This window comes from Acinonyx jubatus, chromosome D1 (assembly GCF_027475565.1).
Source record: "Acinonyx jubatus isolate Ajub_Pintada_27869175 chromosome D1, VMU_Ajub_asm_v1.0, whole genome shotgun sequence".
NCBI classification, from domain to species: Eukaryota; Metazoa; Chordata; class Mammalia; order Carnivora; family Felidae; genus Acinonyx; species Acinonyx jubatus.
In genome coordinates, this window is record NC_069390.1 from 107,733,776 (window position 1) to 107,749,656 (window position 15,881).

Here is a 15,881-nt window from a genome sequence, read left to right on the forward strand (position 1 = left end):
AAATACTGGCAGTTCTGTTTTTGTGGAGGATAATTGTTTTGTGTTCCAGTTTTCCCCAATTTCAATGATCATCTATGGTGATAACATTGATGAACAGCCCTGGAGTGAGATGTCAGTATTCGACAGCGGCTGTTTGCAAACTCTGCTGTGATTACACTCTGTTGTCTAATTGCTTAATTTATTGATGTTTTGCTGACATGTTTTCAGCAACATTTGTGATTGCAGATAACTCATCATTTCTCTTCTGGCTCATTATCATATGTTTGCATTTGGTTTGTCTGATTGCTGCAGGTGGAAACAATAGGTGATGCATACTGTGTTGCTGCAGGACTCCATAGGAAAAGCCTCTGCCACGCTAAGCCCATTGCTCTCATGGCCCTGAAGATGATGGAACTTTCAGAAGAGGTGCTGACACCTGATGGAAGACCAATTCAGGTAACCTTCTCTACAATGTGGTTTGAGTAGTAGCATGCCTTTAAGTGAAGGGGGCAAGAAATTCCCTTTTGAATTCTACTTACGTGTCCTACAGATTTAGACAAGTAAGGAGGATGAGGCTTAACTAGAAAAAACTCATAGAACACCAGGAAAAGAACAAATGGAATAAGATCCAAAATAGGAAAAGGTGTATGAAAGGCCAATTGCCATGGAGAAAACAAAGAGCTAAAGACAGACTAAAGAAACACTCCTTGTCAGTTACCAACTCACCAACACCAAGCAAAGATGGTAGTGGGAATCAGGGTCTCAGACATAATCCTAAGAAGTAAGAAAATGGAGGACCTGAACGCTTACTTTGGGTAGCGTACAGGTAAGTGTTGCTGATAAAACTTCAGCACTCAGGGTTACCTGTGCGTGTTTTTAATGTAGCAGAGCTTGAAGGTCGGAGCCCAATAACTAAGAAAATTTAATAGTGGTGAGAAATGTAGCTCCTGGTATATTGTACTCTTTTTGGTACTGATGCCTCTCTGCAGTCTAACGTCTACCTCTAAGAATGGATGAGATCACCTACCTCTAGTCTTTCCCAGACCCAGTGGATCCCAGAAGTATTGTTACTGTGACTTCTTAGAAACCAGAAATCATGTATTTGGAGAAGTAACCATGAATGTAAGGCAGCCCTTTTACAACAGCTCACCAAATGTGAGTTTAAAATAAATAGAGAAAAAGAAAGCTTCAAAATGTGGTACAATCCTATTCCTGGAGTTAGGGCAAATTAGATATTATGAGTGTCCTTCTGACTAAAGTTATTAAAATGCTGTGTTAAAAATATTTTTAAAATATTTAACACTCTTTAAGATTTCTAAAAACTACTAAGCACCTCACTGAACTATTAGGAAAGAAAAAATGTGCCAATAATGTTGCGTGTGTAGATTGACAAAATTTCAGTGGGGAATTTAAATTCATTGCTCTGTCATGAGAAGTGAGAGTAGGAAACTAGGAAACATTACTTCTTTCTGGAGGAAGTCAACTTCAATCCCTCTTGCAAAGAATATCCATATCTTTGGATATATGAATATCCATATTTGAATATATGGATATCCGTATCTGGGGACTGAGTGACTAATACTAAAAACAAAATAAAACAAGCCCTCACCTCCCCCACAAAAAAATAACCCTAAACCCACACGTTCATGAAAGAAATCAAACTATTATAGGTAAGAACCAGTGGGAACAATAGCTAAGAAAACAGTGAAGTGTTATCAGATTATCAAAATTTTCAGACAGAATCAAAATGACAATGTTTAATATAAGTAAGAAAATAAAGAAGAAGCTTAAAAACACGAGACAAGAACAGTAGATATGAAAAAGAACCAGGGAACCCCTAAGTAATCAACATAATACTTAAGAAAATGGCCGGTAGATGAATTTAAAAGCAGATTAGACAGAGCTGAAGGAAAAATTAGTATACTGAAACTTAAAGCTGAAGAAATTACCCATAATCAGGTCCAGAGAATTAAAAATGTGGAAATATGAATAAGATAATGTAAAATATAAAATATGTGGGAGGAATGGAGGACAGAGTAGGAAAATATATGTTCAGTTGGGGTTTCACATGGAGTTACAGAGGGAATGCAAAACAAGGAATTTTTTTTTCTGGAACAGTAAAAGACATCAATCAGTTCTCTGACCCAGTAATCCTAAGGGATTCTATGAAGCCAAATCATAGGAATTCAAAACTGAACATGTCTTAATAATTCTGTAGTGTGTCGGAGAAAAGAGGGACTTGATACATGGTGAAGGTGAAATTGATTTGTGGGGAAAGAATGGGCTATTCCATCAAAGGTTGGAGGACAACTGTTTATCCATGTGGACAAAAGTATTAAAACTGGACCTCTACTTCACGAAGCTGTCCAGAATGTAATTCCATCTGGGTTAAATGTGAAGGGCCCCACTGTAAGGTCTTAAATTTATAATTTGGGAGTTTTTAACTCAGCACAAGGAACTTTTTTTTTTTTTTGTAAACTAGTCAAGTCAAAACTTATCAAATCATAAAGGAAAATAGGTGTAAATTTTTCTACACTGAAGTTAAAACCTTCCTGCTTATCAAATAACACCTAAAAAGAGTAAAAAGATAACCACAAACTAGGAGGGTTTTTTGCAACACATTTAACCATTAAAAGTATCTTTGGTTAACCTCATGAGTAACGGGATGACTATATATCGGTAGTACCATCCTGTAGCATTGCTACCTACTAGTTTGGCACAACTTTGAAGCTCTGACACTATCACAGTTGGTAAGGATCTGGAGCAGGGGGAAGTCACACACAGCTGGTGGGAGTGCGCCGTCCCAAGTACGGTATATTGTGTGTGCCTTAGTGTGTGCCTTGACTACATCCCAGCAACCTCGCCCCTAGACACTTGCTCAGGGAAGAACGTGTTCAGGTGTAGCACAAGTCACAAGATTATTCACAGCAACACCTTGATAAGAGTTTCAAACTGGAAATAACTCAAATAACCATCTAATAGAAAGGATTGCCTGTAAAAAAAATATGTATATGTACGTGTGTATGTGTAGACACACACACACACACACACACACACACCATACACTTGGGAAAATGAATGACTTCAGCTACTGACACCAACAAGGATGAATGTCAAAAACATAATCTGGAGCAAGAGAAGCAAGTCTGAAAAGAAGGCTGTAGTCTTATCCCACTTAATTAAGTCTCAAAACTGGGAAAGTGGGAAAAAACATGTTATTTAGAGATAGCTGCATTGCTGGAAAAAGGGTATAGGAAAAAAAAAAGGGGGTGGTTACTACAAATTCAAGATGGTGCTTAACTCCAAGGGAAAGGAAGAAGATGATGGGAAGAGAGAGGAGGCAGGAAGGAAAGTGCAGGTAGGATTATAGTGCAGAATCACCCATTTTACTACTGTTCTTTGATGTTTACATATATGTTTACATTTGGCAGTTTTAAGAAGTGGAAAGGGGGCGCCTGGGTGGCTCGGTCGGTTAAGTGTCCGACTTCGGCTCAGGTCACGATCTCGCGGTCCGTGAGTGCGAGCCCCCCGTCGGGCTCTGTGCCGACTGCTCAGAGCCTGGAGCCTGTTTCCAATTCTGTGTCTCCCTCTCTCTCTGCCCCTCCCCTGTTCATGCTCTGTCTCTCTCTGTCTCAAAAATAAATAAACGTTAAAAAAAAACAGTGGAAAGAGAAAGGGTTTTCTCACCATTCTCATCAGCAATAAAAATAGGAAAGCATGGAGCATTCAAAAAACTAGTTTAAGTCCCCTCAGGTCATAATTATCCAGTTATTCAAGTATAGGAATGACACTTCTACCTTTGCCAGGAAAACAAAGTAATGCTGTCTCAGATCTGCTTCAAACTGCAAATGTACACAGTCCAGACTGAGTTCCTATCAGTTCTTAAATTTTCAAGACTACTAGCCGAGCAGTCTTATCACTTGGGATTGTTTTCCTATGTTGGATTTTCTTTTATAGGGGATATCATGTTTGTATTGATTCAGCCTTGTCAAAGCAAACTTAAATTACCCTAGAACAAAACCAGGGAATCATGCGTTACGGTGTGCTCCTCCATATTTTTATCTGTGGTATGTAACATTACTCTGTCTTATGAATCAGATGGTCTTATTAAATCAGAAGAGGAAATGTCTATAAAGATTTAATAAGAATGCAGAAAGAGAATTCAAAATCATAAAACCACTTTAATAATTTTAGCTTCATTACTTATTCATATTATTTGCGTGGTTTGAGATTGTTTTTGGCATATTAATTTGACTTTGAATTGGCTTCTAAGTTGGTGCCATGGGAACATTTCTAAACTTATTGAAAGAATCTTTTATTAAAAATGCTTGGGTGTGGGGCGCCTGGGTGGCCCAGTCGGGTAAGCTTCTGACTTCGGCTCAAGTCCTGATCTCACGGTTTGTGAGTTCAAGCCCCGCATTGGGCTCTGTGCTGCCAGTTCGGAGCCTGGAGCCTGTTTCAGATTCTGTGTCTCCCTCTCGCTCTGACCCTCCCCCGTTCATGCTCTGTCTCTCTCTGTCTCAAAAATAAATAAACGTTAAAAAAAAAATGCTTGGGTGTGCAGTAGGGTTGATATGTGATCAGCTGATGGTTTACTTCAAACTATGTAAGTTTAGGATGCTTAAAATTTAAGCTATTTAAGTTGTAATACTTCAAAATAAAGTTCCCTCAAACCTTTCATATTTTGAAAAATTAATTGATAATGTGTACATGATTTTATAAGTATTTCAGGCACCTCTCATTACAGGAAATATGTACCTGAATTATCAGTTACAATTCCTTGAAAGTGATTGGTAATATCCTTGAATCCTTAACTGTAAAATTGGTTTAGTTTAAAAAATTTTTAAAGCAACAAAAGAATATAGTATTTCAGTTATTCATTTTATAATATTCACAGAAATTATTTTTCATAAATACTCTAATGAGACTGAGAGGCTTGTTCTATACTGTAGCTACAGAGCATTCACAAATATGGTCCATTTGGAAAAATAATCCCAAAGTGACTTTAATTAAGCCTGCTTTCATAGAGGGAAGCAAACCCTAAGAGACTTAGCCATAGAGAACAGACTGAGGGTTGATGGAGGGCGGTGGGTGCGGGATGGGCTAGATGGGTGATGGGCACTAAGGAGGGCACTTGTTGTGATGGGTACTGGGTCTTGTATGTAAGTGATGAATCACTAAATTCTCCTGAAACCAATGCTACACTATATATTAACTAATTAGAATATAAATAAAAATTTGAAACAAACAAAAGGCTGCTTTTAACATGAATGATTATAATTTTTAATATTTTCTCAATATGGTGTTTATTCTCCTGACTGAACTTGTAGAAATGTCAGCATTATGCTTATTCCACTCCCCCCGTGCAGAGGAAATCTGATTTTTCTTACATCTTAAACTTAACTCTTGAAGAAAAGTACTATCAAATTTATATTCTTTGCCCTTTGTTTGAGCTACTGTATTGTGACTTCACTAGAAAATTGTATGACTTCATGCTGTTCTTTAACCTTGTGACCCTAATCCTACCAAAGTATTTTGAACAGTTTTTAAGGCTGAAAGGCTTTTACTAATAATTTAACCACTGTTTGATTAAAATAACAAAATGTTTATTACTGCTTGTGCTTTATTCCTTAGAAATAAAAATGTGGGTAGGAAAGAGAAGCTGCGTTGATGGACTAGAGAATGTGATTATATAGATTTTGGAAAGACCAGTGGCATTTTTACGATTTCAGGCTTTTGAAGAAGATTGAGTCAGCGTGTCCAAATATCTAAGTTTTACTTCTGGACTTCAGTTTTTAAAAAATATTTGCATTGAATTTCATCACACAGGCACACAAATTCAAATTCGCTTCATTAGTTTAGAGAACAGTGCATTTTATATAATGAGGCAATTATACAGAGATTGTGAAAGAGAGTTTAAAAAAAGACAATGTGTAATCATGTTGTAATACTAATGTGTTTAGCAATCTTAATTGCAAATCCGGGAAATGCTATGAATCTTCTCTAACCGCCTAGTCCAAAGGCAGGAATATTAACATACAATTTATGTATACTACAATTTGCATGTAATACATTAAATTGTAACTCGTGTAAGCTTTGACTGAATCTTCTAATGAGTTTACAGCATTTTTTGAGATTATGAAATAATTATTCTCCAATTAATTTTTAAATACTTGTTATTTATAAAGGAAATCTGGTATTGTTACTTTAATATTTGGAGGGATTTGTTCTCTGCAAATACTGCAGTATTCACTTAACCCCATGAGATTATAGCCCAAGATTGTATTTAGGGAAAAGAAAAACTAATTATTTGGTAATTTGATTCTCTGTGATTCTTTGATAAGTGTTTATGTATAAAATTCTAATTTTATTTTTCACCCTGAAGTGTGTATTGTACTTACCAGAAATGTTGTATCTCTAGAACTTAAACCTAAGGACAAAAACCTAAGGGTTCAGAAGAACTACTTGGGCATTATGGGAACTCACTAAGATAGCCCAATTTATTCTCACCTCCTGTGTTTATCCAGTAGACAACGTTTGAAAGTACTTTTAATCTTTTAGGTAATGCAGATAGTTGCAGTTTTGGTAAATTACTGTTTTATTGTAGCAATAATATACAAAGTTACTATTACTGGTGAAATTTATGGCTAAATGTATTTTCTAATACATCACTTCGTATAGTGAATTTATATGGTACTAGAAATGTGTTTCTGTGTCTTTAAAGAATATGTTTAGAGTATATTTTCACTGAGAGTTTACCAGTACAGGAGGTTACAATAGGTTCTCTTTTATACTTTGCTTCTGTTTAATTATTAGAAATTTAAAGTCTGTATACTCTCTTCAGCTCTACTAACTCACTAATACTCCACTCAACTGGTTATGAAAATCATTCATTAAACCCGCCCCCTTGATACTTCATGTTGTCAGAGCAGTTTGTAGTTTTTTTAAGTTTCCATTCATCTGACAAAACTTTTCATACTGTTTTTATTTCCTTGACGGTATCAGCCATCTTTAAACTCTTTGCTCCATAAATACCTTCTCTAGAGCCTCGTGGTCTATGATATTATCTGTGCTTTCACTTATTTTTTAGTCATGTTACTTATCTCCTGTGTACCTAATTCTTGTTACTTTTTGTTTGTGTGCTGGAGATTGTGTATGAACAGTTACAGAATCATTTGAGAAGTGGAATGATGTTACCCTCCTGCAGGGAAATTTTATGTGTTCTTTGGGTGGGAGGAATTGCTCGGGGCTCTAGCAATCAGGGTCACATGATTTAATGCCAGGAATCCTTCCCCATGGGGGCCAGTTACTGATTCACCTTATATTTTTGGTATCACCCTTATACCTGGGGTGTTGGCTCCTAGGGTCTCATCTTAAAAGTATGGAGGGTTTACCACGGTGTCCCCCTTGGCCATCCTCAGACTTGGGTTTTTGTCCCTGTGGTTCTGTAGGTACCATTAGAGTCCCCAAAGCATTTCTCTAACCTCACTCCCTTCTGAAGTCAGAAGATGCCTGTAGTGGACAAGCACCCTCAGATTTAGTAATGACCTCTCCCTGAGCTTCATCTTCGCCCCCTCCCCCCCCATCTTGGTGTCATATTCTTTTCATTGCCTTGTGAGCTGACCTTCAGAGGGGTATTCAGATTATACAACCTGCTCTTCCTAGAAATAGAAGTTCAAAGTCATGTACATTTTTTATAAGAGTTTTATTACTAATAATGATTCATCCTCACTAATCTACATTTGTGCCTATTTTCAACCCAAGTCACAGATGATACTATCTGTAAATAGAAAAGGCCAAAACATCTAACTGTGTTTAAACTAGCCACTGCAGAGTAACAATAAATATCTGTTGAGGCACTTGGCAGTGTGCCAGGCAGTCGCGATCCAAGGACTTGGCATGTGATAGCTCTACTGAGTCTTACAAACCTAGAAGGGCTCTATTGATATTATTTCAGTTTTACAGATGAAGGCAAGAATAAGAAACATTCGTTAACCTGAGCTCCTAATTGCACTCTATAGGGCTTGTTAAATAGAAGTGTGGTAAATAAACTTCATATTGTCACAATTTTCTTACTGTGTGGTATCTGTTATCTGTTAAGTTAGACTTTTCATGGCTCTAGTCAAGAAAAGTTAAACTACCGTTAGGTGTCCTCTTGAAGAGAATGGAAATAAGTAATCTATTTAAGAATTATTCCATCCAAAACGATTAATTTTTTAAATTATGAAATGAGGGAGATAAGTTCCGTGATGTGTGTGTGGGAGGGAATGGCTGTCATTTCATCCTTATTTTGAAAATCACAGTCACCAGCCAGATTGGGTGAATACTTAGCCACTTTACTTCATTGTTTTTTCTCTGTTTATTGTCCCTTTGGTTATTGTGGATTGTGATGCAGAAGATGTATATTTTATTTATTTTTTTTTAATTTTTTTTAATGTTTATTTATTTTTGAGACAGGGAGAGACAGAGCATGAACGGGGGAGGGGCAGAGAGAGAGGGAGACACAGAATCGGAAACAGGCTCCAGGCTCTGAGCTGTCAGCCCAGAGCCTGACGCGGGCCTTGAACTCACGGACTGTGAGATCATGACCTGAGCCGAAGTCGGACGCTTAACCGACTGAGCCACCCAGGCGCCCCGAAGATGTATATTTTAAAATGTTTCTCTGTTTATTGTCCCTTTGGTTATTGTGGATTGTGATGCAGAAGATGTATATTTTAAAATGTTTACATTTTTTCCTAAGATAGTCTTTGGATTTAAACATTGTGTCTTATATTCTAATTCATTATTTTTATGTTTTGAGCAAGAAATTTGTTTTAGTCATCGAATTGCACTTCTGGCATGATGCTGCAGTTCTGAGCTGTAACAGAGCACACTTACTGCCTTGCAATCCTTCTATAAAAATTGGCATAATGAATTAATAGACCTTAATATTTATGCTTTGCGCATGTCAATGAGCTAGAATTCCCTTCCTGGTTTGCTTTAGCTTTTGTCTTTAATCATGACTGATTCTCATATAATATAGTTACACTGATGATCACCTTTTTCATCTGTGGAAAAAATAGTTTGTCAGGCACACACTTCTGAAAGGGCTGGTCAGGAAGTTGAGATTCTCGCTAAAGAGTTGGGGGCAGGGTCACGGGGTATGGGTAATATATCAAGTGTATAAAACAGAACGAAAAATCTGGGGCGCCTGGGGGGCTCAGTCGATTAAGCGTCTTGACTCTTGATTTTGGCGCAGGTCATGATCTCACGGTCCGTGAGTTCGAGCCCCACATCGGGCTATGCACTGACGGCATGGAGCCTGCTTGGGATTCTCTGCCTCCCTTTCTCTCTGCCCCATGAGTGCGCTCTCTCTCTCTCTTTCGCTCTCACTCACTCGCTCTGTCTCTCTCAAAAGTAAATAAACCTCAAAAAATAACAATACGTAAAAATCACCCATAGAGTCACCCCTGAAAGGTAACGACTGCACATTTTGATATATATACACGTTTGTGTGGACATGTGCATAAAATGTGTCTCCCCTCGATTTCATATTATAAAAAGTTTTCAAACATATTGCACAGTTGAGAGAATTATGGCTTTATTGAAGAGTTTTGTCATGATATTTGTCAAACAGATTTTCTAAGAAGTCCTTTCGTGAAAGTATTTGCATATTTTTGCTACATGCAAAAAATAGCAGTAATACGTGTGTGAAAGGAAAAACAAAGCCAAGCAACGAAGGGAAAGTTAAATTGTTTGGGTGGAAACTGTGCACATAAAATACAAAATTGCTTAGCCTGGTTTTGTGTACTGGTGTTTACACTTCTGCATTTTCACAAGAGAAATGCACTTTAGTGGAGACACACTTTAAATGTTTTATAAAGTTACGCTGTTAAATCATGTCACGATGGGGTAAACCCTCCTCAAGAAGATATAATCTGTTTCATTTATTTTAGCCTGTCTGAGAGAGGGTCCCTCCCAGGAGTGTTTGTACAATGTCCTAAGAGGAGGCTAGAAATTATATTAGTAAAGGTGCTCCTTTTCGTTTGATTCTTGGATCATGTGCTTTAGAGTGTGAAGCCTCCAAGCAGTTAGGTAGCTCATATTTTTATTTATCTGAGTTTTATGTAAAGAATAAGAATCTCTGTCTCTGCCAAGTCTTGCTCCTAAAAAGACATTAAGATGTGATTTTACCAACCTATTGTGAGGGCAGTTAGCCCATTATATTTTAGAATATGGTCTCTCTGGTGTTATTGACCAAGAAGGCTTTTCTTTTTTACTGCCAGTTTAACTTACTCTCTTTTAAAGTTAATTGTGACATGTGCATATGCCAAGGCCAGCAGCTTGAATCTTATAATACCACCACTGATGTGAAGATAGCCAGATGGAATAATATGTGAGAGAGGAATGTGCTCTCTGCTTGCTAACCGTACTGTTAGGATTTATGTTTTTGATTTGTCATGCTGTCTTGAAATCTAATATCTAGCGCCAAATAAAAATGTAAAAATCATTTCAAAGTAACTTTATTAGTTTTCCAAAATCACAAAATGTCAAATGACCTCTGAAAAATGACACATGGAAGAAAGTCACATCACCTGTAATTTACCAACCAACCATCACCACATATTAAATTGTGTCGCATATTAGGGCATCTGGGTGGCTCAGTCAGTTAAGTGTCCAACTTCGGCTCAGGTGTTGATCTCACGGTTTGTGAGTTCAAGCCCCACGATGGGCTCTGTGCTGACACCGCACAGCCTGGAGCCTGCTTCAGATTCTGTGTCTCCCTCTCTCTCTCACCCTCCCCCACTCACATCTGTCTCTCTCTCTCAAAAATAAATAAATGTTTAAAAAATTAAAAAAATAGTGTTTATTCTTGAAGGATTTTTTTCTCCTATGAATATTCAAACACATGGAAATAGAATATACAGACTTGAAGAGTAGATTCTTTTAAAAATTGAGAGGACTTCATTCAATAAAGTGAAATTATGTGACACTGTATACCATAGATGTACCTAAGCACACTGGTGAGACTTGGTAAGTCTTAGGAGGCATCTCTCATTGTTCTGAACTCACTTTGATTTTGCATTTGAATTTTTGAGTCATAGAAAGGCAACTTTTGAATCACCAGAGTTGCAAAAGTGGTAGGAATAATTCAGTGTCATGTGTGCTTTTAAAAGTCTGTTACCCTTTGCGTTGACATCATGTCAGGCATATGGTAATTGTCTGGGTCACCACTATAATATTCCTTATTTGGAATGTGGTTTCCTAGCAACTCTTGCTTTTTCCTAATGGCTGAATTGATTTCTGCACATTTGTAATGCTTCCCACAGCATCAGAAATTGTCACCCTGTGTGCAAATATTACAAGATCAAATTTACATGTAGATTCGGTTCTAAGAAATTATTCTGCTTTACCGCTTGCGTTTAATGTGCTCATTCAAAGGTTAAACCAACCATAAAAAAATAAATTTTGTAAAATCTGATGAATGCAGATCGCGCTCTTTGGTGAAACATGGTAATTTTGACGACAGTGTCCGAAATACGTTTGAGTAGTTTCTAGTGGAAGGCCTGCTGAAGTTGAAGAAATTGACTAATTTTGATGGTCAAATGACCAGAGAATCAGCAGGTGGGTACGAATATTGGCCTGGACTCTGCTTTGAATGTGTCAGGGGACAAAAGACTTTCACTCTGGAGGTAGTTTGCAGTTTGCTGATTCTGGGTGATCCTTGCTGGAGTATTGCCAGGGGTGACTTTTATTCATGTGTTCAACAAATGGACTTTGAATACTTACCGTTTTCTAGACAGGTGGTTAGGCACTCAGGATGTAAGGGTAATTAAACCAGATATGGCCTTGACCCTCCCAGAAATTACAGTCTGGAACCAACACCTATGTCAAGTGGAAAGAGAACGGTGGATTTTTCTCAGTACTGTTTCCATCTTGCTATCAAGTGAGAAATTTGCATTAGGCTTTTGAAAGGACTTGGCAAAGACTTTAAATTCTTCTTGGAATACTCAAGATGTTGCTGTACATTCAGATCGTCATTATTTTGATGTCTTTGTAGATTTTGTCTGTATCTAGGAAAGTGGAGTTGAGAGACATTGCAAACCAGCTATGCACTGGGGTGGTTTGGTAGTTTATATAGCATCTCATTCAGTCTACACAGAAATCCTATGAAGGGTACAGATGTAGTTTTTATATACTTTAAAGATCAAGAAGTAAAACATCAGGGGTTAAAAAATAAGTGTAAGATCATGGAGAAAATGATATGTATATTGTACGTCTTCTGCATATCAGACTTTGTGTCGAGTGCTTTATACACTTTATGTCTTTTAATCTTGCTCACTCAAAACCCTGCAGAGTAAATTTAATCTTATTATTTCTGTAATCTTATTTTACCTTTAAACAATTGGAGCTTCAGAAGTTTACATAATTTGACCAAGATCATACAGCTAGTCAATTGCAGAACTAAATTTGAACATAGATCTATCTTCTTGAAAAAAAAATCTTTGAACTTCTGCTATACCAAACTGCCCAGGACCTCACCAGAATGTCCAGAGTAGAATTCTATTACCTGAATATTTAATAAGAATTGCCTTTCATTGAGCACTTATTATGTGCCCAGCATTATGCTAAACTAAAGTGCGTGCATGCTCCCTTTTTCTCTCATCTGTCTGTCCATCTATACACACTCCTATGTACGTACACACATATATGTAATTTATTCACACATATGCATGTGTCTTATAAGCATGTCTTCATATTGGTGAAATATATACAGGTATTGAATGTTACCATGTAAGTCCTACAGCAATCATGGACCATGAATAAGGTATCATCCTTATTTACAAATGAAAAAAACAGGACTCAGACAGGTTAAGGGAGTTATTGTCAAATAAGAGTAAGTAGGTAAGTAAGAGTAGATTCCTAATTGGAATTTAAATCTGTTTGACTTCAAAGTCCCTCTTTCTAACCATCTCCCTAACACTGCCTCCACAATATAATTAGAATGTATGATTTCTAATCTTAGGACTAAGCTAATCACTTTAATCTTCCTTGAAAAAGAATGACTTCTTTTCTCTCTTCCTTAAGAAATGTTCAGATGTATCAGCAGTGCAATGACTTGAAGGCATTCTAATTTGAGACAAACCCTAGTGGCTGTAACTGTGCACAAAGATGTGGAAATGAGGATAATTATGTCTGCATTTAATATAGAGAGTTGAAAATTGGTGGTTTTCTAAAATTTCACAATCTCTGAAGGAAACGTTAAGTTGTGGATAATACTGAAATATAAACTTCTGTAATATTAGCTTCTTAGGAGAAATAGAAGATGTTATCTCTTCTTTGTGGCAATACAATAATCCCAAACTGGGAAAACAGAGATTTCAAACCACAACAGAGAATCCAAAAGAAATATTGTTCTTTAAGACATATTGTTTTCCAGATGGTATCAGTTGATTCTTTTGTATATTAAGTTATCCAGGATCGCTTTTATATTTACAATAACCAAAGCCCTGATGGGAAGTGGGAAAATGTAGTAAAATAGTTTGATCACTCAGCCAGCAAGCATTTACTGAATCTCTCTCATGGACAAAACTACATAATTGAGTTGCAGACTGAACTGCGGGAGTGCCAAATACTAATCTGCTTTTTCTTGGCTCTCATTAAGTAAAAATTCTGTCTACACAATACCACAACATCTGGTCACTTAAATCCATTCAGTCAAAAATGCAATTAGCCGCCCAGATTTTCAGACTCTAGGATTCCATTCAACTTGTTTGCTTTAATTATTAGTTTATCTGAAAGCTGTGTCAAACAGTCAGTAGCCTATATTTAGTTATTTCAACATGCTTGGCAAGCACCTTACCTAAGAAAAGGTACAGACATGGAAGAGAAAACCCAAGTCCTGCTTCTCACGGGCCCTCAGTCAAGTGTTTGTACAGACCGTGTGGTGTTCTACTTCTCCTATTCTGTTTACCTTCCCTACGCCTAGCCCACCCTAGCCCCAGACCCCACTTACTCCCCTTTCTTGCCAATTTTATAAAACTGCTTGTCATTTTCCTATGGGCTACCTTAGATTTATTTACACAAAAGAATATTATTATAAATAATGCATATGAAACTGTTGATACTGGTTCACTTAGGAGAAGTGGCTTTTTCTACCTTTAACCGTGAAGTTTTATATTTGTTTACATTTTCCAAATATGTGCATGAATTACTTTACATATTCAATTTTCTTTTTTTAAGTGATTTATTTATTTTGAAGAGAGAGAGAGCATGCAAGTGAGGGAGGAACAGAGAAAGATAGAGAGAGAGAGAACCCAAGTCAGGCTCCGCGCTGTCCAAGTGCACACAGCTGAATATTGGGGGCTCGAAAAATCACGAACTGTGAATCGAGGACCTGAGCCAAAATCAACTGTCACACGGCGTACTGACTGATACCGCCCAGGTGCCCCCTGCATGTATCAGGAGATAGACAGCAGCACTATCATGGACGTTCTATTCTTTTCCTACTTATAAGTATCTATAATTTGTAAAACATAAATATATCTTAAAAATGAAGTAAGCACAAACTTTCACCTATGTATTTCAGTTCATACAGAGTAATCAGTCAGATAATGCTTAAAACGACTCGTCATCGAAGTATAAAAAAGCTTCTGCACTGCAAAGGAAACAATCAACAAAACTAAAGGCAACTGATGGAATGGGAAAAGATATTTGCAAATGACATATCGGATAAAGGGTTAGTATCCAAAATCCGATAAAAGAACTCACTATCTGAACACCGGAAAAACTAATGATCCAGTGAAAAAAGTGGGCAGACGACATGAATAGACACTTCTCTAAAGAAGAACATCCAGATGGCCAACAGGCACATGAAAAGAATGCTCACGTCACTCCTCATCAGGGAAATACGAATCAAAACCATACTCATTGAGATATCCACCTCACTCAGGTCAGAGTGGCCAAAATGAAACCAAATCAAGACTACAATGCCTGGAAGGATGTGGAGAAACGGCACGAACCCTCTTTGCACTGTTGTGAATGCAATCTGGTTGCAGCCACTCTGCAAAAACATGTGATTCCTCAAAAAATAAAAAATAATCTACCCTGATAACCCAGAATAGCACTGCTAGAATTTCCCCCAAGGAAACAGGATGCTGTATGCATAGGGCACTTGTACCCCAATGTATTAGCCAGCACTTTCAACCATAACCAAAGTATGAAAGACCTAAATTCCATCAACTGATAATGGATAAAGACGTTGAGTTATATATACAATTGAATACTACATCGGCAATGAGAAAGAATAGAAATATAGCCTTTTGTACAACAGTGGATGGAACTGGAGATGTTATGGTAAGTGAAATAAAGTCATACAGAGACAGTTTCGTGGGGATGTGTGTGTCATGTAGGTTTTTCACTCTTATGTGGATCCTGAGAAACTTAACAGAAGACCATGGGGAGGGGAAGGAAAAAAAAAGTTACAGAGAGGGAGAGGAGGCAAACCATAAGAGACTCTTAAAAACTGAGAATAAACTGAGGGTTGATGGGGTAGGGGGGGAGGGGAAAAGTGGGTGATGGGCATTGAGGAGGGCACCTGTTGGGATGAGCACTGGGTGATGTATGATAACCAATGTGACAATTAAATTTCAGTTAAAAAATAAATACATACAAAATACATGCTAAAGAAGATTTTTAAACCCCTCCCCCCACATGACCTGAGCTAATATCCATTACTGCTAATTAATAAACAATTATGTTAATGAACAACAAAAAAACTGAACAGGGTCAAAAACATTTATTGGCTAAAAATTATTAGGAACATCATATCTTTTTAACAAAATGGGGTCACTAAAGCATTTGGCCAGGAAAATGAGGGTTGGTAGAATTAATGGTCATAAAACTACACTAGCAGAAATTAA

At 37.3% G+C, this 15,881-nt stretch overlaps 1 protein-coding gene across 2 annotated transcripts in view; it reads left to right on the plus strand.

Moving 5' to 3' along the window:
- Positions 1 to 15,881, plus strand: part of GUCY1A2 (guanylate cyclase 1 soluble subunit alpha 2) — a 318,707-nt gene that overhangs the window by 218,731 nt on the left and 84,095 nt on the right. For both annotated transcript variants that reach the window (XM_053204169.1, XM_053204170.1), the window contains exon 6: positions 292 to 435. In XM_053204169.1, the coding sequence (XP_053060144.1) occupies positions 292 to 435 (144 nt within the window). The remainder of the gene's footprint in view (positions 1 to 291; positions 436 to 15,881) is intronic.